Below are 26,307 nucleotides of genomic sequence, written 5' to 3'. Positions count from 1 at the left end.
TTTCTTTTTGTCTTTTCTAGCAAGGCTGACAGCCAGCAAGTGCCAGGAATCCTATTATCTCAACCCCCTTCTGTGCTGTAATTACAGGTGTATACAGGACCACATCTGGCTGGTGGGTGCTGGAATCCAAAGTCTGGGCCTCATGCTTATGCAGGGAGCACTCTTAACTGCCTAGCTCTCTCTCAGGCCCATAGCCTGGTACATTTATAAAATTATTTCTCAAGTGTTAGGCCCAGGAGAGTAAATATACAACATTTTTCTAATTAAGAAAAATCAACTATTTTATAGTTTTGTGATTTGAAAGTACAAAAGTCTTGGAATTGAAATGGGTTCTTATATTCTGTCATTATTTTTAGAGTAAAAAGTTACACAAAGCCATTCATACTTTATTTTTTATTTATTTGCTCACCTCCAGATTTTTTACAACAATTTTGCTCACTTTAAAGCAATGTTAATACAATATTAGCACCCCCACTTTAAGTAAGCCAACTGTAAGGACATTTAAAGCTCAGTGTTGATGTATGCCCCGCCCCTTTTGAGCCACATAATTAGCAGAAGTTCACAACGGCACAAGCCATTTAAAGCTCAAAAATACCAAAAGCACTCTAAAAGAAAAAAATCAAGTTTTTAAAAATACGAATGTAACTATAGTGCCAAAGGTAAGCTTCTATTTACTTCAAGAATACATTTTCTGAAAGCACAAACAGAAGTCTGACAAATCTATTGACTACAAGGATTTTGTTTTCCCAATTACAGTTATTAACAAGCTCATTTGTGTTAGCAAGCTGGAGATAAGGATAGAGAGTCAGAGCCTCCTGTCTGACTTCTAGAAACAGAGGTGAGCTCTAGGACTTAGGCACCCATCGAGTTGAGGAAAATCAAGCAGGTAGATGATCTGATGGTGCTCGCACAGCCAGGTGCTGAAGCTGTCACATGGCAGTTCCTCAGGGTTTTAGAAAGAGGGCACTGCTCACCCAAATGAAATGAGTTTCCTTAGAGCAAAGAATTTCTGACAGTGACAGCTTAGAAACTTGGACAAAAAAATCTTCCTCTGGGGCCCCTGGTCGTCCTGTGAATAAGATAAATTCCTCACAACACTTGTGAGACATGGCTTTGCCTAGTTATTAATCAAATGGCAGTAGAATTACATAAATTCAGGACATGTTGACCCAGTAAGGGAAGCACCCTGCCCCAGACTCAGCGCTAAATACCCTCCAACTCTTAAAACATTTTTGTTTCAATTGTAAGATTTCTTATAATGGAATGGCAATTGAAGGAAAAGGGCAATCACTCTGTGAAAGCATAGATAGATAGATAGATAGATATTTTACAAAACACTGCAAGAGATGTTTTCTCTCTTTTTGATCTTCAGAGTAGAATCCCTAAATTTACAGCACAAATAAACACAAACACTATTTTATGACAACCACATAAGTGCATGAGAGATGAGGCGCATCAGAGAGATGGGATCCAATTCAATTTTTAAACCTTTATCTTGTTTCTTTGCCATCCCTTCTATACAGCCTTCTTCACAGTTGTCTGGTATTTCCAAACCTGTTTTTCTCTACTTGGTGGGCTTCATTGTATTTAGAAAACCCAAATGGCATTACTGTTTGCACCTTGAAGAAAATGATGGTTTGTCTATTACTTACAAGGATAATTCTTTCTGGAAATTTCAACACAATTCATGAACAACAAAAAGCCAAGACATCGTATTATGCACAGCTTAAAGCTGGATACACACAGTGAGACTTAAAATCATTTTAAATGGAACATCTAAACTTTGTCCTCTCCTTTCTTGGCAGTACTGCCACTAAACAGGGTCACGCTAATTTCAGAGACGTGTGCACTCCCAGTAGCTGGAACCCGCCCCATCACAGTGAGGTTGTTAAGGGGGGTGTCACCAAGAGGAGGCTCAGGCTGCTCTGCCTTGAAGCAGCAGAGCTGAGCCTTAAAATGCTTCTGGAAGGTCTTGCTCAGCCAATACAGAGCAAAGGGGTTCACGCAGGAATTACTGAAAGCCAGCACCCGAGAGAAAATGGTGACAACGAAAGGGACATCAGAAGGCTCTGCGTAGCTTTCATAAGTGAATGAGTGATAGAGATACAGGAGGTGATTCGGCAACCAGCAGAGTGCGAACAGAGCCACCAGCACCAGTACCGTTTTGGCAATTCTCTTCCGGGATTCAATCTACATGGGGAGAAAAATAAACACACACACACACACACACACACACACACACACACACACACACACACACACAACGAAGCAAAATCATTTAAGCTGGCAGAAATGTTTTAACAAATACCGTACTCTAGATTGACATAGGAATTTACAGTTAAAAAGCTGGCCTCTCTTTGAACACATGCTTATAAGCTGGGACACATGGGAAGTCTGCCTGTGGATACAGAATGTGACAAGCTAATTGGCATGGTAACCTATGATCTTGGTCTCATTAACTCTCGTTCTGAGGCCTCCCACCGTCCTTGGAAGTTGAGATACTCTAGTTAAGTCAAGAAGTGCTGTGGAATCCCCAGTGATTTAATCTCACTAAAAGGAGTGATACTATTGAGAACAGCTTTCACTGCATCCGCACAAGCTGACAGGAGAGCAGTCTTCAGCAGTTTAGGGACGTTGTCAGGTCGGTACTAAAGTTGTTTTTAGTCTATAGGGATTTGAATCGTCTCAGAAGAGGAATAAAAACAAAACGTGCCATCCAGCATATATGAGAGTCCTCCTATTCACATGTTAGTACAAGAGATGCACCTCAGAGAACCATGGGCAGAACAAAGGTAGCTGGATCACATGGACACTAGGTATATAGCTTATGAAGCTCATGAACACAGCTTTGCAACTGACTGCTAAACTACACAGAAAAGAATAGTTCTCTCTCCCCCTCTTCTCGCTCTCCCTCTCACTGCTTGGTAAAACACCACGTCCCTCTTCTTCAGAATGGAAGCCTCTCCAATCTCCAATGAAAACAGGACAATGTTTTGGTACTGTCCTTTCATTCTGAACAGAGTTACGAAAGGAGAGCACACCTCACTCTACCAACATCTTAATCAAGTGTGTGTGAGTCACTGTGTTCTCTTGTTATGGGTACTTCACTCCACTGTCCTCAGACCTCAGGTTGCTTATCTATGTAGAAGTAGTTGGCATTGAGTAATTGTGGCGAGTCTTGCCAGTTTTACTGTTCTGTGCATTTCTACTACTCTGTGATACTTGCTAAAGCAAACAATTCTTTGCTCTATAATTTTACATTATGCAGATCCACATCTATAGGATAAATAGCTCTGACTGCTCGCACACTGCCACTGTCTACAATACTAATAGTCTCACCAGTGATCGAATTTAGAGTACCATCAGGAACTAGGCTGGGAGTTTTATCTATCTATGCCATTCAGTCCTCTTCTTCATTTTACAGATAAAGAAATTGGGGCTCAGAGAGGTCAAATAACTTGCTAAGCATTGCTCACGTGTGTGATAAATTTCAGACTGAAGTAAGAGGCCATCCTCATACCAACAGCAGTAGACTGCTATTTGATGTCTACACAGATAAATGCCATGCAGCTCACTAAAGAGCGGTTGGAGGGGGCTCACTCGTAAATTCAGGCTGTATTTGCAGGAGTACCAATTTATACATACCTGCTTTCGGGCATGGCTTTGTTCCTCAGTCGGTATGTTCAAGGTGCTTTTGTAAAGAGTCCTGGCAATCAAAGAATAATAGACAGAGATAATCGAGAGCGGGATAATGTAGAACACCAAGAAACACAACAGAGAATGTATTTCCTGCAAAAGCCTCTCAGAGATAGGGTAGGAGTTACAGGATTCAAATGTTACGTTTCTGTTAGGATCTTGGAAAGTGTATACATTTGAGAATATAGCCTCTGGCAGAGCAAATATCATAGCCATGATCCAGATGCCACCAGCTTTGGCACAGGTCTTCAGAATGGCATTGGAGGGCTGTCGTTCAAGTGGCTTCACGACTGCTTTGTATCTAGAAACACAGAATCACAGGCAGAGTTGAAATCAGTGACACATAGGACTTTAGCAATCATTCAGTTCTTCCTCGTCTCCAGTCATATAGAACCAACAAGAACTGGATATGGATCTAAAGGCAAAGAATATGCCTGGTGATTTTACTTATGCTAATCAGCTTGTCCCATATTCACTCCCATGAGGCATTCCAGAACTGCAATTTTGTAATTTTATGGAAGACTTTTTATTTAGGACATTTTAAGCATGTTTTTCTGTGTGAGAATAATTCACCACCTATGTGTTGTCATAAGTATTCTAAGAAATTTCTGTATGTATGTGATTCATGTTAATCAAATTAATTCCCCCAGAAGAGTATAAGTAGTCTTTAGTCTTTCTAGAAAAGATTTCCAGAGAGCTCATGTTTTCCCCATTCATAAGGGCTACTTCATCCCCTAAGTTAATGGATCAGTGGAGATTAGGATAAAAACAGAAGTTAAGCCCATGGAATGATGCCTCCTCATTGTGACAGAGACAACGTAAAACCTGTAGTCTTTATGGGAGTCTGCCCTCAAGAAGAATATAGACAGCAAGAACAACAGCAACAGCATAATAATAATAATAGTAATAATAATAATAATAAATTGTAATAACAATATTTACAGAGAGCAAGCTTTTGCACCTTTCAGATTTCAGCACATAAAGATATTTTTGTCAGTACTGCCAGGCATCAATTACCTATGGGCTTCCTTCAAAAAATGTAATATTTGGAGCCTCATTTTTTCATGCTTTTGTGGCTATTCAGCGATAAATATCCTATACAGTATAATACAGTATTCAAACCAAAAACACCCTAACGCAGAGCCCCAACTCCCTGACAGTGAGACTGTTTCACAGGCTAAAGCCACAGGACTTTTAAAAAGTCCATCAGAATTAACTTATTTCTCTGGGAATGATAATGTCACCCCATGCTTTTCAAGAAAACAAATGGAATTAAATGATGGCATGACACTGAATTGCCAGGGAGCTGGAAGCCTTACTGTTTACCTCCCGTTAGATAATCTGGAGACTTTCAAATAAATTAGATGCATTTTCTCTCTTTACCATCCTTCTGGTACATGGTAGTGCATACACGGTCCATTTCCCACCTATATCAATGTTTTCATCTTGACTCTGTTATACCACTAGGCTGCACTGATGTATAAAGCATGAGTATTTTTCTTTGCACCTGCAACAATTTGCCTGACTTAATAAGCCGGAGGAAAATAAAAACACCGTTTGCTATTCTTTCAGGCAAACAATTACATTTCAAAGACAGGAAACCCCAGCCCAAAGCACATATTTTTCAAGCACTCTTCAGATGCTAACAGAGGCATTTTAACATTTTTACTCTAACTTTTATTTAAATGCTGCTGCTTTTTCAATCGTACATTTAGGTTACAGAGTGTGAGAAAAAGCCAACCGGTAGCCAGTAAATGCTAAGCACACGCTTTTCTTTCTTCCCCCCCCCCCCACCTCTTCCCTAATTTCATATCCCGGCAAATAGAACAGAGAAAAGAAACTCACCTGTCAGCGCTGAGAATTGTTAGCGTGAACACTGATACACCGACAGAAGTGAGCCGGATGAAGGAAAGCACTTTACAACCGACCTTTCCAAACAGCCATCCCTCTGCCAGGTAGTGGGTTGCATCCACTGGCACACAAGTCAGCAGGAGTAACAGATCTCCAAAAGCCAGGCTGGTGATGAAAATATTTGGAACTGTTTGCATGGATTTAGTCTTGAAAAAGACTTTGATGAGGATAGCATTTCCGAGGATGCCCACTGAAATGATCACAGCATAAGTGATATAGATGGCACACAGTGCTTCTATTCCTGGAGAGTTGTCTCCGGTCCATCCTTTAGGTGTAGTATCGTTGGAGACGGCAGAGCTTGATGTTTCTGTGTCATTTGTAATGGAAATTAAAGTCTGATTAGGTGACTGAGGCTGCCTTTGAGACATGTCTCCTGCACACTCTGCCTTCACTACCTCTTCTCTGCTCAGTTCAGATGTAGTTGACTGTCACGTCTAGTGCCTACGTCTAGCAATGAGGTGGTGTCAGGAGAACAGAACAGAACGGAATGGGAAGAAAACCCAAGACATCCGGCTACTCCTTCCCTTTAGTTGTTCTGTGTCTCCCAGCATGCTTGGCTAAGCGCTTACAGATCTGGCACCAGGAAGTGGGAGGTGGAGGATGGACGAGTCTCATTGGCATTCTCATGACATGAGATGAGGAAGAGGGCTAAAGAAATGCCCTGTATTTGCTTTTCCCTTTGGGGGGGTGGCTAGTCCTTTGAATAATTAGGCTTATTAAGCCATCTAATTATTTATTAGAATCTCTTATATCTTCATTTCTACCCAGCATGGTCTAGATAGAACTTAGTGAATTAAAAAAAAAAAAAGCCTTACCATCTCCCATCACATGGTGCTCAAATGCACTGGTTTTGAAATGACAAACACAGATAGATGGCCCCCAAAGCACAAACTTGAGCCCACTCCTCAAAATTTAATATCAGAAAGACACTGAAACAACAAATCAATCACACATTGACAGAGCTCATGTCACCTCCCAAAAGCAATAATCCAGTGACCTGGACTTACTATCTAACTGTGACACATGGTAATTCCCAACCTTCATGTCCCTGGAGCAACCTACAAGCGATGAAAACTCCAAGCAGATCACCAGTCATTTTGTCTCCTAGTGTCTCAATAAAATCAGGTTTTCCATTTGACTGTCTGTTTAAATAGAAATCTTTTCCGAAAAGCTTTTAAAGGAGTTCTTTTTTCTAAAAAAATATTCAAATGTACCTGCCTTATTCTACAACCAAAATAACACAGAATAATGCCTCTGGAGGTCTTGACCAAAATAGTTAGTTTTGTAAGAATGAAAATTATTCTTTCTCCAGTGGAAAAAATAATGTAAATTACCCCTGAGTTAAGGAGTATGTAGATGATGTTTTCATCAACTAAAAGGATTTAAAAAAAATTAAGGCCATCACTTTGGCACCAGAAAGAAAGGCCAATTTATACAGAAAATGTACATAGAGGCACATACCTCTGTGTGTGTGTGTGTGTGTGTGTGTGTGTGTGTGTGTGTGTGTCTTCTATGGGGAGGTGTAAAATAGAATATTTGTTACAGGAAAGTGGAAAGAGACTACTAGGACTCTAGTCCAAGGTACTAAAAGGTGACAAGGTGGAACAGGGGTGGAGAAGAGTGCTTGCTCTGATACTTCTGTGTTAAGAAGAAGTGTAGCAGCCAGAACACAGCAAATACATAGGCGAATGCCAGCAGCAAACCACTGAACTGAGAATAGGACCCCCGTTGAAGGAATCAGAGAAAGAACTGGAAGAGCTTGAAGGGGCTCGAGACCCCATATGTACAACAATGCCAAGCAACCAGAGCTTCCAGGGACTAAGCCACTACCTAAAGACTATACATGGACTGACCCTGGACTCTGACCTCATAGGTAGCAATGAATATCCTAGTAAGAGCACCAGTGGAAGGGGAAGCCCTGGGTCCTGCTAAGACTGAACCCCCAGTGAACTAGATTGTTGGGGGGAGGGCGGCAATGGGGGGAGGGTGGGGAGGGGAACACCTATATAGAAGGGGAGGGGGAGGGGTTAGGGGGATGTTGACCTGGAAACTGGGAAGGGGAATAACATCGAAATGTAAATAAGAAATACCCAAGTTAATAAAGATGAAAAAAAAGTGTAGGGTTTTTTCGTTATTACTTAATGGGATTTGATCCATTATAAGAACAACAGTTCAACTTGTGAATGTACTTTACAATAGTGAATCCTGTTATGACCAGCCTCTTTGTTCACATTTGTAATTGCATGCCCCTCCCCTCAAATCTTTTTTTTTTTTTTTTTGGTTCTTTTTCTCGGAGCTGGGGACCGAACCCAGGGCCTTGCGCTTCCTAGGCAAGCGCTCTCCCCTCAAATCTTATCCGCACAATTTGCTACTTCAAGAAGACACAAATATTCAGAAAGGCCTTTATAGAGGCTAAATGAAATAAACACAAATTGTAGTGGTAGATGCTAAGAGTTGGAGTTTTCAATTGAATCATCTATGTGGAGTGTTTGGTTAAAAGCAAATTCTTGGCATGACTAAATCTAATGCCTCCCTAAAAGTGGACGTTTATGGAGACTATTCCCAGATGTAGCCACCTGTCCCCCAATACTCAACCGTTCACATATGCCTAATCTCACAGGCTGTGATTAGTATGAACTACAATTAAAACTGATTAAGGAAATTTTGCATTGCATACATTTTTTTAGGCTTTCTGAACACTGTGGTTCAAATTACAAGGCAAGTGAATTTATCTTCGTGTGATTTTACCTCTTTTGTCAGTGATCTTTCTTTTTCAGGAATTTTCCTCCATACCCCCAATCACATGTCCCAGTCCTATACAACTTACTTACAGCCTTTTACTTACTATTCCCAGTTTAAGGTGCTTCAATTAATGAAGAGCAGATGCTTACCATATGGCTGCACAATTCTAGTCTTAGGTATCTACCAAAAATAAATGAAAAGCATATGTCCACACAGAGACCAATATGCACATGAATGTGAGAGTTTTTTCATAAAAACAAATTATAAATATCTAAATTCTCTTCTGTGAGAAAATAAAGAGCAGAATTAATTTTTAATAGTGGAATAGTACGCAGCAACAAAAACAACAAACTTTGCCTACTTGTCACAAAATGGATGAATGTTAACCATATGAGCAATGAAGTGCACCAGACATATGCTATGATTCCTTAGTATAAAATTCAGAAAAAGTTGAAACACAGATGTGACATATATGGAACATATTTAGCCTTGGTCGCAAGATTGAAATGGGGATGAGTACTAAGGAGCACAGGAAGCAGTGAGGCATGCTGGGGTGTTCTAAAGCTATGTGCTATATGGTATAATAATGGTTGCCTGTCTGTTGAGGTTGATTAAAATGCAGACTGGACACTCTCAGCTGGCTTAATTCATGATATAAAAATAAGATACCAATGAAGTTTGAAAATGTGGAGGGAACACGAGACTGGGGAAAGATGCCCCAAGAAGATATGGATGAGGAAGACATTTTCAGCAGTCTCCAGAGGATTCCATGAAGACTAAGCTCATGCTTATAATAGATGCAAGGATGAGAAAGATTTAGCACCTAGCTTTAAAATTTAATGCAAAAATTAAGGAAAGTACACAAGCATCCATACAATGTGAATCTTTCTGGCAGGAGCACATGCTTGCCCACATGGGATATTCAGTTTCTTGCCAAGTCTTCTATCGCAAGCATCTTTGAATACCTATACCGATTGTGAGAAGGTCCCAGCTAGAGTTATTGGCAATGTCTGAAGCCTTCTGGGTCTTTCAACGCATCTTTATTGTGCTAATAAATGGACATTTTGTCCAGTATTGTTGTTGCTTGGAGTCCCACCACTTCCACATAATCTCCATGTTACTCTTCCAATCTTAGTATTCTTTCTTACAGTTTTTCCAGGTCACTGGTATGCTAGCCCTTGTTCTTTTCCTTCCAACCTATGAATGCATGTAATCCTCTCTTACCCATTTTTCTGAGAAAAAGGATTCTAATGATGCTCTTATTTAAACAGAGCTAAAGAATCTCTAGAGTTACTTTCCTATCCATCAGTCTCCTTTGTTCACTGCAGTCCACTGGGTGGTGGATAGCATATTCTCACCTCCTGCAATGCATTTCACAACTGCCAGAATGAGGGAGATCTCACTACTGCTTTCTCTTGACTGACTTTACTATTCCTGAGTGTATTTGGGGAAGTTGGAGGTCTGGAAAAATCAAGGCACCAACCTGAGCCATGGACCATGAGTAGAGGTTTCAAAGCCTGTGTTCCTAAGCACTCCCCTATCAGAGAGAGAGAGAGGAGAGAGAGAGTTTCAACTAAGCCACGAGCTTTGACTAGTTCTAACATAGCATACTTTCTCAACCCATGTTAATCAAGGTGGTTTCTCAAGATGTCATTTGTACTTTGTTTGACTAATGTCAAAGATGTCCTAAGTGAAATCCCCAGACCCTCATGAATTCTGACTCTTTAGAGATTTAGATAAAATTCATGCCTTTGTAGAACCTTCACTTGGTGTTTAGGATGACAATGCATTCTCAACCAGAACATTCTTGAGCTACCTGGACTCTGTCTCTTCCTGTATGAGAAGGAAAAAAAAAACCCTTTATATCACGTATCTAGAGAATGAGATTGTCTTAGTTTGGATATTGTTGCTGTGAAGAGACACCATGACCACAGCAACTCATAAAAAATTCAATTTGAGTTGGCTTATCGTTTCAGAGGTTCAGTCCATTATCAACATGGTGGAAAGCATGGCATCTTGTAGGCAGACATGGTGCTGAAGGACGAGCTGAGAGTTCTACACCTTAATCCTCCGGGAGAAGAAGGAGGCTGTGTGCCACACTAGGCCTCACTTGAGCATAGGAGACCTCAAAGCCCACCCTCACAGTGACACACTTCCTCCAACAAGGTCATACCTACTCCAATAAGGCCACACCTCCGAATAGTGCTACTCTCCATGGACCAATCGTTCAAACACCTGAGATTATGAGAGCCATTTCTATCCAAACCACCACAAAGATGAAGCAGACTTCACAAATTATCAAGAGAGTGACTTTGCTCCAAATTTAGAAATGGGTAGAAAAAGACAAGTGTGGAGTCCTAAACCCAGTGTTGAGAAAAATCCCAAAAGTAAGAAAAACAACTTGAAACTAAGACCAGAGAGTGGCCAAGAACTTATTTAACACTCTTTTGCCTTAAACGCAGCACTAATCAAATGGACTAAGGGAGGGCCTGAATGCAAAGGTAGAAGACCTATGACCTCCAAAAATGGGGACAGGAGGATGTCATAATCGGATAGATGACAGGATCTATATTGTGCCTTTCCAGGGCCATGCAAACTCTTGGCAGTACAATGCAAGAGAATTACTTTCCCAGACTACACTCACACACTCAAAAGAACTCTCTCTTAGAGTTTAGACTTCTTGGCTGTGGGACTATGTCCATAATATCTTCATTATTACCCGTTACTTTGGTGTCTAAGAAACAGTCCTAGTACAAACTCAGAGCATATTAAAACATATCAAACACAATGAGATGCAAAGTAAATATCACTTAGAGGAAAATAAACATGCAGCAGATGAGCTGTGACTAATAAAGAGAGTTTGAAGGTTTGAAGACACACAGAAATCCTAGCAAGAAGAAGACTCTGGACTCCTGACAAGCACAATAAATGTCCGCAGCACTGTGAATCTATAATTATGCTTCCATTCATATTTCTTTCTTTTGTTACTTCTGAGATGCCTTGGCTTCACATAATCCATTTTCCTTCTGGCTGAGTAAATAGTTCTGTGTACCATCTAGCTCAAATGAGAACAAGAGGGACCGTCTCTGTCTGTCCTCAGCAGGTACCATGTTGCCTTGGAAGCAGTTGTAAGGAGTGAAGACTAAACTGGGTGTTTGCTGCACATCCTGCCTTTTTTAGGCAGGACTGTCCTCATGCAGGAGTAACTTCCCAGTACAGCACTGTAGAAACACGAAGATCTGTCCCTCCATCTCACTTGGGTTCAAGGATGCCGGATCTCTCTCCTAGAAATTAGCCACTATGCTGGTACCATTTATACAAGTGGTGAAAAGCTGAGAAGACTGTATGGTGGCCAATAGTGCAGAGCCTCTGGGCAGTGAGGGCTCTTTGGACATCTTACTTTTGGTCAGATAGGGGCCTGTGTGGACAGAAGGTTGTGGAATGGACTTCCCTGCAGTAAGTTGAGACTTCTTAACAGAAGGGTTGATAAAAAGCTGCCAAGATCCTTCAAACCCCGGTACACTTTTCTTTGTCTCTTAGGGTATATGACACCATTTAAAAGGACAATGATGGGGTTGGGGATTTAGCTCAGTGGTAGAGTGCTTGCCTAGGAAGCACAAGACCCTGGGTTCAGTCCCCAGCTCCGAAAAAAAGAAAAGACAATGATTCATTTTCAAGATCTCTTGTACACAACACATGTTTTAGTGCTTATTGCTATACTAAATTATAGATATAACCTCAAAAAGTGGACCCCTGGAAGAGCTTTAAAATGCTATACCAACAACAACAACAACAACAACAACAACAAAAACAAAAACAAACCCCAATTACCAAAGTGGGTAAGCTGGTGAAGCCAGAAAATCAATTTAGTGTCACTACTCTAGAATTCTCTTGAATCCAATCTCCACTTGTTACAGTCCTGGGTACTTGAAGCTGCCTGGTTTGATCTGTTCTTTAGTTCCCTTTACACATGAAAGTAGCTATATTTGACTTTTACAAGGCTAGGATATTGAATTTAGGTGACTATTACTCTTTGCTATTTCTCTGGGTTTCAAGATAATGAATCTGGGACAGATACTTGAACCTTTGGCAGTGACTTAATGGCACTCAGTGATGAGGACTTGAGAAGGTTATATAAGCATGACTTTAAAAATGCGTGAAAGCAGAAACTGGAAAACAAGGGTTCAAGCTTCCCCGAAAGCAATCCATTGTCTTTACACAAGGATTGATAAACTCTTTCCAAAATCCTGTATTGTGTTTTCTTCTTTCAGTTCCAAGCCTAGATTCTGACTACCAGACTCCCCCCCCCCCCTCTCTCTCTCTCTCTCTCTCTCTCTTTCTGGTTAACTGAGATGGCACAGCTGCACCTGCACCTCTGCAGAGCTCAGGGCAGGCAACACTGTTAGCCTTCCCATGTTCCCGCAGCCTCTTCTATTTTTCAGAGAAGCATTTGCTCATGGATTATCAGGGGGATAGATCCAAAAATCATTCTTGTTGTTTGTTGAGGAAGAAAGCCACCTGAAGTGAGACTTACTGGGATTTAGAATCATCTCAAGAAAGCAGGAAATGGTGGGAAGTGCAACATTCTCTGTGAGGTCTAGAGAAGCCCCACAGGATTCTATTCCTCTGTGCCTAGGCCTCTGCAGTGCTCTTTCCTAGGGGTTAGGAGCAAGCTGCTGCCCCTTGCCTCCACAAATGTGAGAGACTAGAAGTGCTTTTAGGAGCTCAGGTCCAGACCTCCCTGCCTCAACGGTTCTTTGGAGAAATCCAGGAGAGGGAATGGGTAGAATTACCCAGGCAGGAAACTTAGCATTGCCAAGGGAACAGTGGGAACAGCCAAGACACCATAGCTTCCTGTCCCTGCTTAACTCCCTCTTTTTTACTGATGCTAGCCTAACTGGAGACTTCTTAGTGCACAAAGCAGGCAGGAAGTTCCTTTATTCCACTCTCCAACTACGGCAGAAATAATAGAGAATGCCTTCTGACCCTGAACACAAGGTGTCAGAGATCTGTTTTCTGGGCTAGATCAGCTGTGTTTCTGCCTTCACAGAGGCAGGTGTCTGGAATTACTCATAGCTTTTCTGTCATCCTTGAGCTTTATCTATGTAGAAGGGCTAAGTGTGGGTGGTAATTTGTGATAGAAAATGTGCATCAATAGTGATCCTTGCCTCATGTGATGGGCTGAAAGACAGCTCAAAGGCTGATTTGCCAAAGAGGCTGGCCCTGTTAGGGACGTTTCTGAAAGTATTCGTGGACTGGGAAGAACAGTAATGGAAAAGTTGTTGCCTTGTCCCCAATAGCACCTCCTTCTCGGGTGTTTTTGACTATGCCCACTGTGACTGTCACTTCTATGCCTTTACCTCACACAATCAGGAACCTCAAAAGCCCTTTTCCCCTGATTATCTTTGCTTTGTGGAGAAGTGTGCTGCTTAAGAAGGGAAATGGGTTTGTTAGTATATGGCTTCTAGGGCTTTCTTTCTTTTTTTTTTTCCTTTTCTTTCTTTCTTTTTTTTTTTTTTTTCGGAGCTGGGGACCGAACCCAGGGCCTTGCGCTTTCTAGGCAAGCGCTCTACCACTGAGCTAAATCCCCAACCCCGCCCCATGACTTTCTATTCTGTAATTGCTACTATTCACTACCGCTCCTCTAACGGAAGTGTGGCCTGCAATCCATGTCAATCAAGCCTTCCACTCCCTAACTCCATCCCTCTACCTTTCTTCCACACAAAGGTACCAGGGAGCAAAATTCCATGGGAGCAGACTTTGAAGACTAGACTTTAGGTTTCCTCTCAGCCCAGGTTTGCTTCAGAGTTCCTGTGTTTGGGAAACAGTCCTGCAGATGACTAAATATGGTCATCTTTTGTCAGGTTGTAGTCTCTCCCCCACCCACTCCTGCCTATCCTGGATGGGAGCTGATAACACTTGAAAACTTTCACTACAAACACCTCTGCTCTGTGTTACTTTAAACCTGCATCAAGGCCAGATCAAGCCCCAACCCCAGTCTCTCTGCTTCTTAGACCTCTGCTTTTTCTTCCTACCCTTACCAGTATCTCCTGGGGGTTGACAAGATTTCCTAGCTATATGAACAGCCTCATGGGCACGTGACCTGTATGTTCACACAGAGCTCAGTGTTTAGAAGATCTATGTACCTCTTTTCATTGTCTTAAAATTCTTAAGCATTATTGAGCACTAGATCTCATTTTTTCTTAACCCACAAATTCTGGAACTATATTGTTGATGTAGCCTAAAGTCAAAGAGGGAACTGCACTCGTCACCATCACCACCCCCAGCTAAAGTAGTCTTCATTTTAGGAGTAAAATTCATTTTGTAGGACTTTGAGTAAGCAGTTCCATGAGCCTTGCCTTCCTATGGGCAGCCAAGTTCTCATCCCCAGTGCCCTCTCCCATCTCCACACTACATCAAGAATCCTACCTGACTGCCATTTCTAGTGATATTCAATATAAACTTCAGCTTCACCTCTTTACAGATTTCTATGGACACCTTCAGGTCAGTTGTTGACTTTTCTCTGGTAGGCAAGATAGACTGCCAAATCTACAACCACAGCCCTGTGATCTCCTTTGAAAGGCTGTCCTACTCAGGAGGCCAGCGGGTATCAGGGAAGAACTCTGAGCAGGAGGATCTGTGGTGGAAAGTAGGATTAGATTCCTTAGAGTTTGTGGGCTTTGCTTTGCAGTGTGTGATCCAGCCTGGTTTCTGTGCCACAGTGTAAGGCTGATGGGAACCAGTCCTTCCCTGCAATTTTCCTGGCTCCAGGAGGAAGACCCAGTGGCAGGACATGGCTCAGCACTGAAGTTCTCAGGAAGACGGAAGCAGCAGAGCCTTCCTTCTCCCTTCTTCCTTCCCTCTCCTTTCTGCTCCTTCTTCATTCTCCCATCCTCCTCCTGTCTTTCCAGCATCATTTCGTCTTTGCTCTCCCATTATCAATTAGCTAGTGACATTGATTGACCTCTAGATTACCACTTGCAGCTCAGCATGAGGTGCTCTAGCACCTCACCAGAGAACTAGTGGAATGTCTCCAGAAAAAACAACTCACTTTGCCTGGTCAGGTGGCCTGTGTGTGTTGGCTGTGGTTGGTGTTCTAATGGCACCTTCCAGGGAGGAGGGACATCTATATTTTGGAGGGGGCATTCTATGTATTTGTTTTCTTCCAGAACAGTCTCTATATCCCATCATAGTGATAAAGGAAGATGGAGTTTTAGTGAACTGACCTCTTGGCTGCGACTTAGGTGGGCTGGACTAACTCAGAACTGCAGTGGGAGCAGGTGGTGCTAACCATAAGCGGGAGCTGATAACACTTGAAAGCTTTCACTACAAATACCTCTGCTCTGTGTTACTTCAAACCTGCATCAAGGCCAGATCAAAAGGCACAGAGTGTCCACAGCAGGCGGTTGGCATGTGAGCACTGGAATACATATCTATGCTTCAAGACATGGAGAGGCTTTGGAGGAGGGAAGGAGGTGAAGTACTGGGATCATGAATACACTAGTGAAATACAAGGAACATCTAGAGAGGTGGCTATGAAATGGTTTTGATTTGATAGGCTGCAGTTGGGGGTTGTTTATTAATTTGCTTGCTTGATTGTTCATTTGTTTGTGTTAAGATGGGCTAGCTTTCTTTAGCCTGGAAATTACTACGTAGATCAGCCTGGCTTTGAGCTCAAAGCAACTTTTCTACCTCTGCCTTCTGAGTGCTGGGATTGCAGGTGTGTGTCACTATGCCTGGCTTGAACAGGAAACGTGTTCCAGGCATCGAAATCTAGAAGGACTTTAGTCCCTAACAGAAAAGCCAACTAGATCCAGACTGATGCTACAGTGCTTGAACAGGACAAGAAAACCTGTAGAGCGATAGCTTTGGAATGCTTTTGTGGACACTCTGAGCTTGTCCGTTTGTTTTCTCTCAGGTTATCCCCTTTCTCCACGTGGCTTTTTCTTTTTCTTCTCCAACTTCTTCCACCAGGCAACTGCTGAGACTTTTAGCTAGCTTGCCTTGAGATTTTTCTTTTGAGCTTCAATAAAAGTGGTCCTGAACTTCTAAAGTGTAAATAATCAAAGAAAAAGGGTAGGCTGGCTTTACAACAGTTCTTACTCTTGGCTTCTCAGCTGGCTAAGTACAGTGACCTAAAAGGTTTGGAACAACTCTCTTGGCTACCGATAGAAAGTTGTCCTTATTTGCATCACAGTCTGCTACTTGCCTTGGGGTTTATCTTACCCAGGTTGTAGGAGTCTAGAGTGTGAAAGCATGGTTACTGTGGCAGGTGACCTGCTCAGGGTGATGAGCTCATAGTAAAGTGGTTCAGTCTTCCCCTTGACACTGTCTCACCTTCAAATTGCTATGTTTGTTGGGGTTCCTAAGGCAAACTGCCCAAACCGCAATGGCTGAAGTATCCTAAGGTATATTTATGGACTACTCATCTACTTATGAATGTCACTGCAAAAGATTCTACAATGCCTTAGAGCCTAAAGATGCTGTGTCTACCACTTTCAGAAAGGTCCGAATCCTCCTGAGTATAGTGAAGCCCACCTTTGATGTCCTGTGGCAGAAACCTTGATATAATCCTGTTGATTGCATAAGCCCTTAAAGAAGTTACCGGACACTAGTGTACATCAATTAGTATACAAGACAAAGCTAACTGACCAGGATTCTTTGATTATTATGGCTCCAAAACATTCTGAGACCCTGGCTGAACTTCAGACAAAACTCCTTCATTTAGACAGCAAAATAAAAGAAGGTGGCAGGGTATCAGAAGACATAAAGTAGCACTCCCTGGAGGAAGAAGCCAGGCACAACACAACGTGGTGAGGAGAAGCTAAGAAACAAAAATGCCATGTGAAACCTAAGATTTTCTTTTATCTTGTTGGCAATGAAAATTTCAATTGGATTAGTTTACATACAAAAGAGATTACATACAGTAAAAGATTAGCTATTATAGCTTTTAACTTTTATTTTAAATTATGTGTAAATGTGGGTTGCAGGGTGATACATGCTGTGTGTGCAGGTGCCCACAGATGCCAGAGGTGTCCAGTCCTCCTGGAGTTGATGTCATAAGCAGCTGTGAGCTGCCCAATATGGGTGCTTGGAACCAACCTTGGATCCTCTGCATGCGCTGGACATTCTTAACCACTAGGCTCTCCAGCTTTGATTACAGATTTTCAACGATCTGTAATCTAAGCTAAAATTGTCTCTTTCCAAGATCTACCAAGTGGCCTCTCACATAACAGCCTTTAATTAGCTCCCCCACTGAAGTTTCTACTGACTTCCTTTTTGCTTTTAAGGCCAGGCCAGCCTTGGACTCACAGAGATGCCCCTGCCTCTGTCTTCTCAGTGATGAGATTAAAGGCATGCACCTGTGCAGCATGCTTCTATTGACCTCTTTAAAAGGGCTTGTCTACCATACGCTCCTTTAAAAGGTGCTCTATCTCCTGCATGGGAGTTTTGTGGCTCAATAGATAGTCCACTTCCACCGCAGGAGTACTCATGGCCAGTGATTTCACTCACCAAACCCCTTTAGGAGAAGGAAAACAACTGCTGAGTAGGTCTACCATTTTAGTAGAATACAGAAATACCCCTTTCAGGATCCCAGGAGACAGACCTAGATCCAGATGATTGAGATCTGACTATTAGAGGTGTTTGTTTCTGCAAATTGCAGGGCACCTCTGCTCCTCCATAATAAGACAAGCAGTCCCTGTGAAGAGACCCTTGAGGAATAGAGCTGTTGAGAAGCAATGAGGTTATCCCAATATAAGTCTACCAAATTTTAATACAGAACAAACCATTTGAATAACGAATTCCTATCAGGACCCAGGAGACCCTAATTATCAAGTACCTGCGAGCATTGCTTTTTATTATAGAAACTGACAGTTGAGATTTTCTCTGTTGGCTAGATCTCTAGAATCACTGTCCTCAAACTATAGAACATTTTAGATCTGGCCAAATAACTAGTCCTCAGATAGAACGCCAAATCAAACCAAAAACCGCAAATGCTTATGTAAGTTGCCCTGAACTCCCTGACCTCCTCTACTAGCTGTCTGTTGCAGCTAGGGATAATTGCTGGTACATCTTGTTCCTGAATCCCTACTGACATCAGATAAATTTTCATAATGAGCTGGGCATGGTAAAGCAGTACCACTTACATACAAGCATCCTTAGCAGGGTCTTGGTACAATGAATCAAAGTCAGAGATGACTTGTGGAGAAAATAGGAGTAATTGCCTCAAGTCATTCCCAGTAAAACAATATTTAATGACACTACTTACATCTGCTGGTTCAGAAACCATCAGAAGCCCCAGCCATACACACTTTGCCTAGAAGGGCAACGTGATGTGTTTCTTCAGATCTACAGTCAACTCCATGGATAATAGCCTGAAATTTGTTCACCTCTGGAATTATTCAGTTGCTCAAAACTCCTGCCTGTTGGCTCCTCTTTCATATATCTCACTCTTGCTGTGGACTCTCTGGTGTATCTTGCCTCTTATAGGGAGAGGGACACTGCTAGTTTGACAGAGAAAGACACAAGGTAGGAGTGGGGGGTGGAGGAGTAACTGATTTCTGGTGTTTCTTATTTCTTTAGTTGTGAGCCCAGCCTTTAACACTAGAGCCATCTTTCCAGCCACCCCACCTTTGGGTTTTCAAGACAGGGCCTCCCTATGTAGCCCTGGCTGTCCTGGAACTTGTTCTGTAGACAGAGATGGCCTAGAATGCACAGAGATCTTCCTGCCTCTGCCTACCAAGTGCTAGGATTAAAGGCCTGTGCCACTAGTGTGTGGATGGTGTTCCTGTTTATACGGATGTTAGTTCTATCAAATTGAGGCCTTCCTCACCTTTAGGACTTACTTCTCCTTAATTACTTTCTTACAGACCCTTTCTCCAATGGAACCACACTGGAGGTTATAGTTTCAACCCTATGAGCTTTGAAGGAGCATATCTAGTTCATCACACCAGCTCCTGTGAAGTTAGGGGTTCAGTTCTACTACTGCTGTATGTGACCTGGGGGAAGTCATTCAATCACGATTTGATTTCTTTTTTGCCACCTCTAAAATGGGAACTATAGTACTTACATCCCAGGATCATTTTAAGGCTGTCCCAGGATCCCCAAATAGAAATTAATTAACAACATTAGCTGGAAAGAGCAGCCAGTGATCCTTCTCCTTAGTATCCTGGAAAGCCTTGTGTTTTCATTGTGTATCTGTATATTTGAAATTGTTTTCAAGGATTTTATGGAAATGAAGAGGCAGGTAAACCAACTGCCCCATAAGCAAATGTTTTGATCCAAGACTGTCTGAGAATAAAAGAAAATGAATGTCCATCAAGTTCTTCCTCACGGTGGCTGGCATGTAGTGAAGTGAACTTTATAAAATTCTGGGCATACAATTGAGTCCACAAATCTGGACTTCTGCAGTTTTGTGGGTTAATCGATATTTGTAGTGGCTCTTAGTCCTCACAGAATCTCAGAATCATCAGGAAGTTTTTAAGAGGTGTCTCTGCCTACATAGGTACCAAGCTTCAGGGGCTCTGAATCAATCATTCTGTTGTGGGCTTTAATGTACAGCAAAGGGTTGGAAAGCAGTGTTTGTTAGGGGCTTCAGAAAAGCCTAACTCGGTATCAGAAGGTTCAAATGAACGCTGCCTGATAAGAAGCAAGCTTGCATACTCTAAAAATAAGTTAAGGCTTTCAAAGTAGGATTCAGGGATGCTATGGCTTTTGTCTGTTGTTCTCTTTCTCTTTTCCCGTGAAGGGGACAGACAGCATTACATCAATAACTAGCATCACAGAGTTCTTTTTCATGCTTTTCCCAGTAGAAATGCCATATCGTAACCCATTTTTGAAAGTCACTGGTTAATGGAATGAATAATTCAATATTCAAGAAATTAGAAGTGGCACAAACATCCTTTTTCCATGTCTACTTTGAACTCAAGATGTTTGTTATCAAATATACAGGAGAATATTTCAGTCTTATTAATTCAGAGTGCACTCAATCTACTACAGTATTTCCTGAAGACCACGTTCTTAGTAATTATTTATTAAATGAATGAAATGAAATGACCATGGTTTCCCTCACAAATCAATGAGAGTGACCTTAGCTTCTAAGACATCTTCAAGTCGAGAGGTGTGTGTGCAGAAGGCTTCCTGGATTTCTATTAGTGGCTAAATGTTAATTAAGATAAACTGTTGGGAGTAAGAATTCTCATGTGTAGTATAGGCTGAGAACACTGGAGTAAGCTCAGAAGAGACTGAAGTGACTATATGCTCATCTGTCAACAGCATGCTATTCCTACTTGAATAGGCGTCATTAGGCCTCTGAAAATTTTCAGCTTGATTATTAATGATAAAGAAAACAGTTGGGTCAGGCATTTGTACTCTGGCATGAAGAGATCACGTTGCTGATAGAAGATGCATTTGCCTAGCCTCTTCGCTTAGGTTTATCCAACTCTTTCTTCCTTTTCTGCTCACTTATGTCAGTCCAGTTATAATTTGGAAAGAGCTTTAAAGCATCAGGGAAAATGTTCCCTTAATGGAATCTTAGAGGCAGGCACATAAGCTGGAACCAATCTACAACCCCTTATCCAAAACCCTTGGGGGCCAGCTGCATTTCAGAATTCAGAAAATTTTAGATTTTTAGAAAGATAAGATGGTGCATATGCTGTATATTTCATCTCATCCCTAATGGCTTCTGGGGCAATATCCCATAGAAAAAATGCATTAATATTTCTGCTGTGAAATGGATGCATATTCACATTAAACATGATAGATAAAAAATATAAATAGCTAAATGTCATTTCAGGACAGACTTTTTTGCCACCAAATGAATTTTTAAATGTTAAAATTTGCAGATCTTTTTGAATATTTGGGCTTGTGGATATGAGATTATGGACCTTTAATAGGCAATTCTCAATGGGCCATGGTTAGAATAGTGCCTGACACTTGGAAAATATTTGACAACTGTTAGCCTGTTGTCATCATTATCACAAGCCTCAATGTAGCCCTGCTGCCACATTAAAAAAAGAAATGCAAGTGAGCCATGGGCAAGGTCATCACTCCTCTGCCCAGTTACATTTCCTTGCAGATTTGGGAGGACTAACAGTCTACCGGAAGCGTTGACTTCTGTTCTGGGCAAGATGGAATAGCATATCTCTTCAAAGCCCTTTCTTCTCCCAGCTTATAGAATTACTAGACGCTGGAGAGATGACTCAACAGTTAAGAGCACTTGCTGCTCCTGCAGAAGATATGAGTTCCATTCCCATCATTCAGAGCTCAGTTCACAACCCTCCATAACTCAAGTCACCAGGGATCCAGTATCCTCTTCTGGCCTCTGCAGGTACCGGGCATGCACACAGTACATACACACACGTGTAGGGAAACCACTTGTGCACATAATATAAAAACAAATCCTTCAAAACATCAGACACAGCAGAATAAACAAGGATAGAGGTTTGCAAAGGGATACTGTGAGGTATCTTGTGAGCTCAGCACTGGAAAATCTCATGGTGGTGAGTCCTGCAGATCCCTCCAATGAGAGCCCAGCAGGGAGTCAAGGTTTCCCCTCTTACTAGGCATTAACTATACTGAATGAATATATTGGAGGTGCTGTTAAGCTAGTCTGCATTCTGATTAGTGGTCCACTGAGAAATCAATGGGACCTAATGTCAGAGGTCATCTTTCACCTATAGTTAGTATCAACAAGGTGAAATGATGGAGCATGACACACATCCACTTTTGTCACAGAATCACATGGGCAAAATAATGATTCTTCACTTTGGCTGGGCCCAGTGGATATTGGCTAAAAATCTCTTCTCACATGAATTTATACACCATACCTAACAAGGGATGGTGCCTACCTGCCAATATAGAATGTTAAATAAGAACCAGATTCTCCTAAAACAATACCTCAAATGTCCAAGAAACAATAGAGAGCCACTCATTATGCCAAGAACCAGGGCAATTGCAGTTGAATGGGAACAGATAATACAGGGATGCCAACACGGAGATGACTCAGATGTTGGTTATCTGAATTGTTTCACAATAGAAGTTATGAAAAGTACTTCAACAAGCAATTAGGGATTATCTTGAAATGGAAAAAAGAAAGTTTCGGTAAAGGAATAAAAACTCCGTAAAAGGAAAATGAACTGGACATGGTTAGAACCAAAATAACATTAAAACATTAAATTTTTCTCTGGGCAGCTCAAAAGGAAAGTTGAGACAAGACAGAAATGAATTAGTGAAATCCAAAGCAGCTCAATAGAAATCACCCAGTCTGAACACTGGAGAAAAGCAGCGGGATTTGGAAGACTAAAGCATCAGGAATTACAGGACGCTAACAAAAGCTTGAAGTTTTAGAGTATTGTATCCCTAGGAAAAGAAGAGGAAGAGTGAGATTTTTCTAAATGTTTGAAGCTGAGGGCAATGGTACATGCCCCTGATATTAACTCATGGGAGCTAGAAGTCAGGGCAGCATGAGTTCCAGGCCAGCCTGAGCTATGTGCAAGACTGTATCCCCAAGACTATTTGAAGAAATAATGTTTGAAACATGTCAAATTTATAGAAAGATGTAGTGTTACATTCAAGAGGCAAAACAAACCCCAAACAGTATAGACCCAAAGAAATACATGAAAAAATTACAATGAAACACCTGAGAAACCTAAAGGTAAGGGGCAAATCATGAAAGCAAACAGAAAATGTGTCATTTTGTAAAGAAATGACAATTCAACTCACAGTAAAAACATGTGAAAACACTTGCAAACATGACAGTCAGAAGCAAGTGATTTGGGAAATGTGATCTATTTACAGTGATACTAAAATAGATCATCCTCTAGTGAGACTGACAAAGGAAAAGAGATGATCAATCACCATCTAAGATACTACTATAGACCTTCTAGCCAATGCAAAGAAGGGATTATTATAAACGAGTCCACACATACAAAGTTAACAGGTCAGATTAAATAGGTCAATACTTCAAAAAGCACAAACTATCAAAACTCACCCAACATGAAAATGGTTATTTGAATTGCTCTATTAGTAGTACCAAAATTGAATACATACTCTGAAGCACCTGAAAAGATACAAATGCTACACAGTCTCTTCCAGAAAGCAGAACAAGCGACACCAGATCTCAACTTAAAATATGAGGTCCTAACATGAAGACTGGGGTGACAGAATGAAGGAAAGAGGAAGGAAGGAAATTACAGTTGTCTGTTGAGTTGACTTTTGTAACGGCTGATAAAGGTAATTCTTCTGCATGTGGAAGCTCTAGTTTCCCAACACAATTTATTGAAAAGGTAATTCTGTCTCCATTGCTTGTTCTTAGCATTTTTGTCAAAAAAATATTGTCTGTTGAATGCATGTGTTACTTCTGTGTTCTTTATTCTTTTCCACACAAGCCTGTGACGGTTTTGTGCAAATGCTATGTTATTTTGATTCCTATGGCTTTGTGCAGTATTTTGAAGTCAAAGTCAAGTAGTCACAGTTGTTTCTGCTTTGTTCTCTTTGCTTGAGTTTTGTTTGGCTAGTGTGTGTGTGTGTGTGTGTGTGTGTGTGTGTGTGTGTGTGTGTGTGTGTGTTTCCATACCCACTTTAACATTTTTGTAGCTCAATTTATAAATCTTTGGTATTCTGATAGGGATTGCATTGAATGAGCACATCCTTTTGTGTAGTATAGACGCTTTAACATCTTAATTTTTCCAAACCATGTCCACAGGATATCATTCTAACTTTTGTGTTTTCTTCAACTACTTTTATTAATGTTTTATTTTTTAATTGTATAGGTAGTTTACATCCATGGAGGTCTTGACAAGTTGACAATTAATATTAAGCATCACACTGTCATAAGTGGATCTCATACAAATTGATAGAAGAATGATAACTCTCATCTATCAGAGTGATGCTAGAAAACCTAGTAAAGGAGGAACGAGGAGGGAGATATTGATGAATGTGAACTCAGATGCGTTTACATAAAGTAAGGAGTTCTGGTGTGCAATAGCACTGTATGTTGGGTACAGATAAAAATAATATACTTAAAATCTAGAAGGAAATATTTTGATTGCTCTACCATTAATTAATGATTGAAGAGACAGAAATGTTTAGCCTGATTTAAACATCGTATGATGCATACATGTATCAAAGCATCACATAGTAACTGATAAATCAGACAATTTTATGTATAAAAAATTGAAAATAGAGTTGAAATAAGTGTGATATCACATGCCTGCAATCCCAGTATTTTGAACATTGAGCAGTAGGATTATTAATTTAAGACCAGCTGGGGCTGTATAATGAGTTCCAGGCCAGTGTGGGCTATGCAATGAGACCCTCTCTCAATAAAAAACTGAATTTGTTTTTTTAAGGTTTAGAAGGTTAATAGGGTTTGTGGACTTTGGAATACAACTGTTCAATAAAATACTAACAAATAGAGCTCAGTAATACACTAAGCAACCAAGCAGATATTATTCCAGAAGCACAAGAGTAGCTTAATACATGAAAATTACTCCGTGTACTCCACCATCTTAATAGGCCAAAAAGAAAGCCCGCAAGATTTTACCAATTTAAGCACAAATGCATTTGATAGAATACAGCATACATCCATGTAACAAAAGGAAGAATTCTCAATTTTTCTTAAATTAGAGGGGAAGATGCTTCTCTATTACTGTACAGAGCATCCACAAAGACCCTGACACTCTCAGATACAGAACACTGAAAGACTGAACCTTTTCTTCTATAAGATCAGCAATAAGGCATTAAAAAATTACTCTTAATAGTCTTATTCCTCATGGCCCTAGAATTCGATCCACTGCAATAAATCAAGGGGGAAAAGATAGAAAATTGGAAAGAATGAAAGAATAGGCTATGGTATTTTAAAAACTATGAAGTAATAAATGAGCTTACGAAAACTTTATAATGTAAGATTAATAGTCTAAATTTTGTGGTAGATGATTATCACTGGTTATTTATCTGTAATAATTATAATTATGTTCTTTTTAAATTTCATGTGTTTATTAAATAAATTATTCATTAAATACTAATAATTAAATGGTAATAATTATATTAATGATTATAATAACAATTAAATAATAAGTAATAAGTTATTTATCCTTTGAAATGTTAATACATATATACAATATCTCTTGATCATATCTACTCTCACTTCTCTCCAGTTCCCCACTGGATACCCCCATCACATCTCCCTCACAATCTGATACCTTCTTATTTCTTTGTTTATTTATTTATGCCTTTAACCCATTGAGTTTGGTTAGTCCTGCTCATACGTACATGAGTACTGGATCATCCCCTTGGGCATGGGCACCTACCAGTTGCCATATCCTCAGAGATAAGTGATTCTTCCTCTCCTGGAAGCCACTAACTGCCAATAGGTCTTCAACTAGAAGTGGGGCATTGGGAGCCCCACTTCTATCCAGGCTGCAGTTTTTTTGACTTGTTCTTGTGTAAGACTACACAGCTGCTCTGAATCCCTATGTGAAACAGTCATCGTATGACCAGAGGACAGCATTTCACTGTCCTCCTTCCCATCTTCCTGTTCTCACATTCTTTCTGCTTCGTGTTCTATGGAATACCCTAGTCTATGACTTCACTGGGCATAGACATTTGACCTGTTTTATAGAACCAACTATGAAATGCCTAGTGTGGAAGAGAGCTCAAATCCACCCAGGAGAGCAATTAGTTACCCCCATAAACACTCTTGTTACTATTGCAGCAGTGGGCACATCTTGCCTGGCAGGTCTGTATATATCATGCAGGGTCCAGCCCTGGATAAGACCATTGCTATGCTTTTTCTCCCAGCAGCCTGCAGCACCTTCAAGCATTAGCCAGCAAGGAAAGAGTTTTCTGGTAAGATTGAGTTCTCTGTATCCTGAAACCAAGTATGTAGTGTCTTCAGTAGTAGGGTCTCAACATATGCTGCTACATTTTAAACATTTATAGACTTTTAAAAATTAT

At 40.9% G+C, this 26,307-nt stretch overlaps 1 protein-coding gene across 2 annotated transcripts; it reads right to left on the bottom strand.

Annotated features, from left to right (window-relative positions):
- Positions 1 to 378: 378 nt before the first annotated feature.
- Brs3 (bombesin receptor subtype 3) lies at positions 379 to 25,894 on the bottom strand. 2 transcript variants are annotated; one of them, NM_001433933.1, is made up of 4 exons: positions 25,662 to 25,894; positions 5,542 to 5,914; positions 3,646 to 3,997; positions 379 to 2,190 (listed from the first exon to the last, which is right to left on the bottom strand). In NM_001433933.1, exons 1-4 carry the CDS (start codon positions 25,669 to 25,671, stop codon positions 1,777 to 1,779), a joined length of 1,149 nt encoding a protein of 382 aa, NP_001420862.1. In that variant the 5' UTR covers positions 25,672 to 25,894; the 3' UTR covers positions 379 to 1,776. The 2 variants fall into 2 exon arrangements, with proteins under 2 accessions (NP_001420862.1, NP_690058.1); NM_152845.2 differs by lacking the exon at positions 25,662 to 25,894 and having other exon boundaries at positions 5,542 to 6,095.
- Between the last annotated feature and the right edge of the window lie 413 nt (positions 25,895 to 26,307).

Source organism: Rattus norvegicus, chromosome X, assembly GCF_021556685.1.
Source record: "Rattus norvegicus strain SHRSP/BbbUtx chromosome X, alternate assembly SHRSP_T2T, whole genome shotgun sequence".
Classification (NCBI taxonomy): Eukaryota; Metazoa; Chordata; class Mammalia; order Rodentia; family Muridae; genus Rattus; species Rattus norvegicus.
The sequence above is the reverse complement of the archived record's forward strand: the minus strand, read 5'-3'. Positions and strand labels throughout refer to the sequence as shown.

Bases quoted from the DNA above. Each gene is read 5' to 3' on its own strand.
- Brs3 (NM_152845.2), bottom strand. From the start codon at position 5,975: ATGTCTCAAAGGCAGCCTCAGTCACCTAATCAGACTTTAATTTCCATT. The intron at 3,998-5,541 runs GTGAGTTTCTTT...CTGTGTTTCTAG, and splicing joins ACAATTCTCAGCGCTGACAG to ATACAAAGCAGTCGTGAAGC. The intron at 2,191-3,645 runs GTATGTATAAAT...CTCCCCATGTAG, and splicing joins AAAGCCATGCCCGAAAGCAG to ATTGAATCCCGGAAGAGAAT.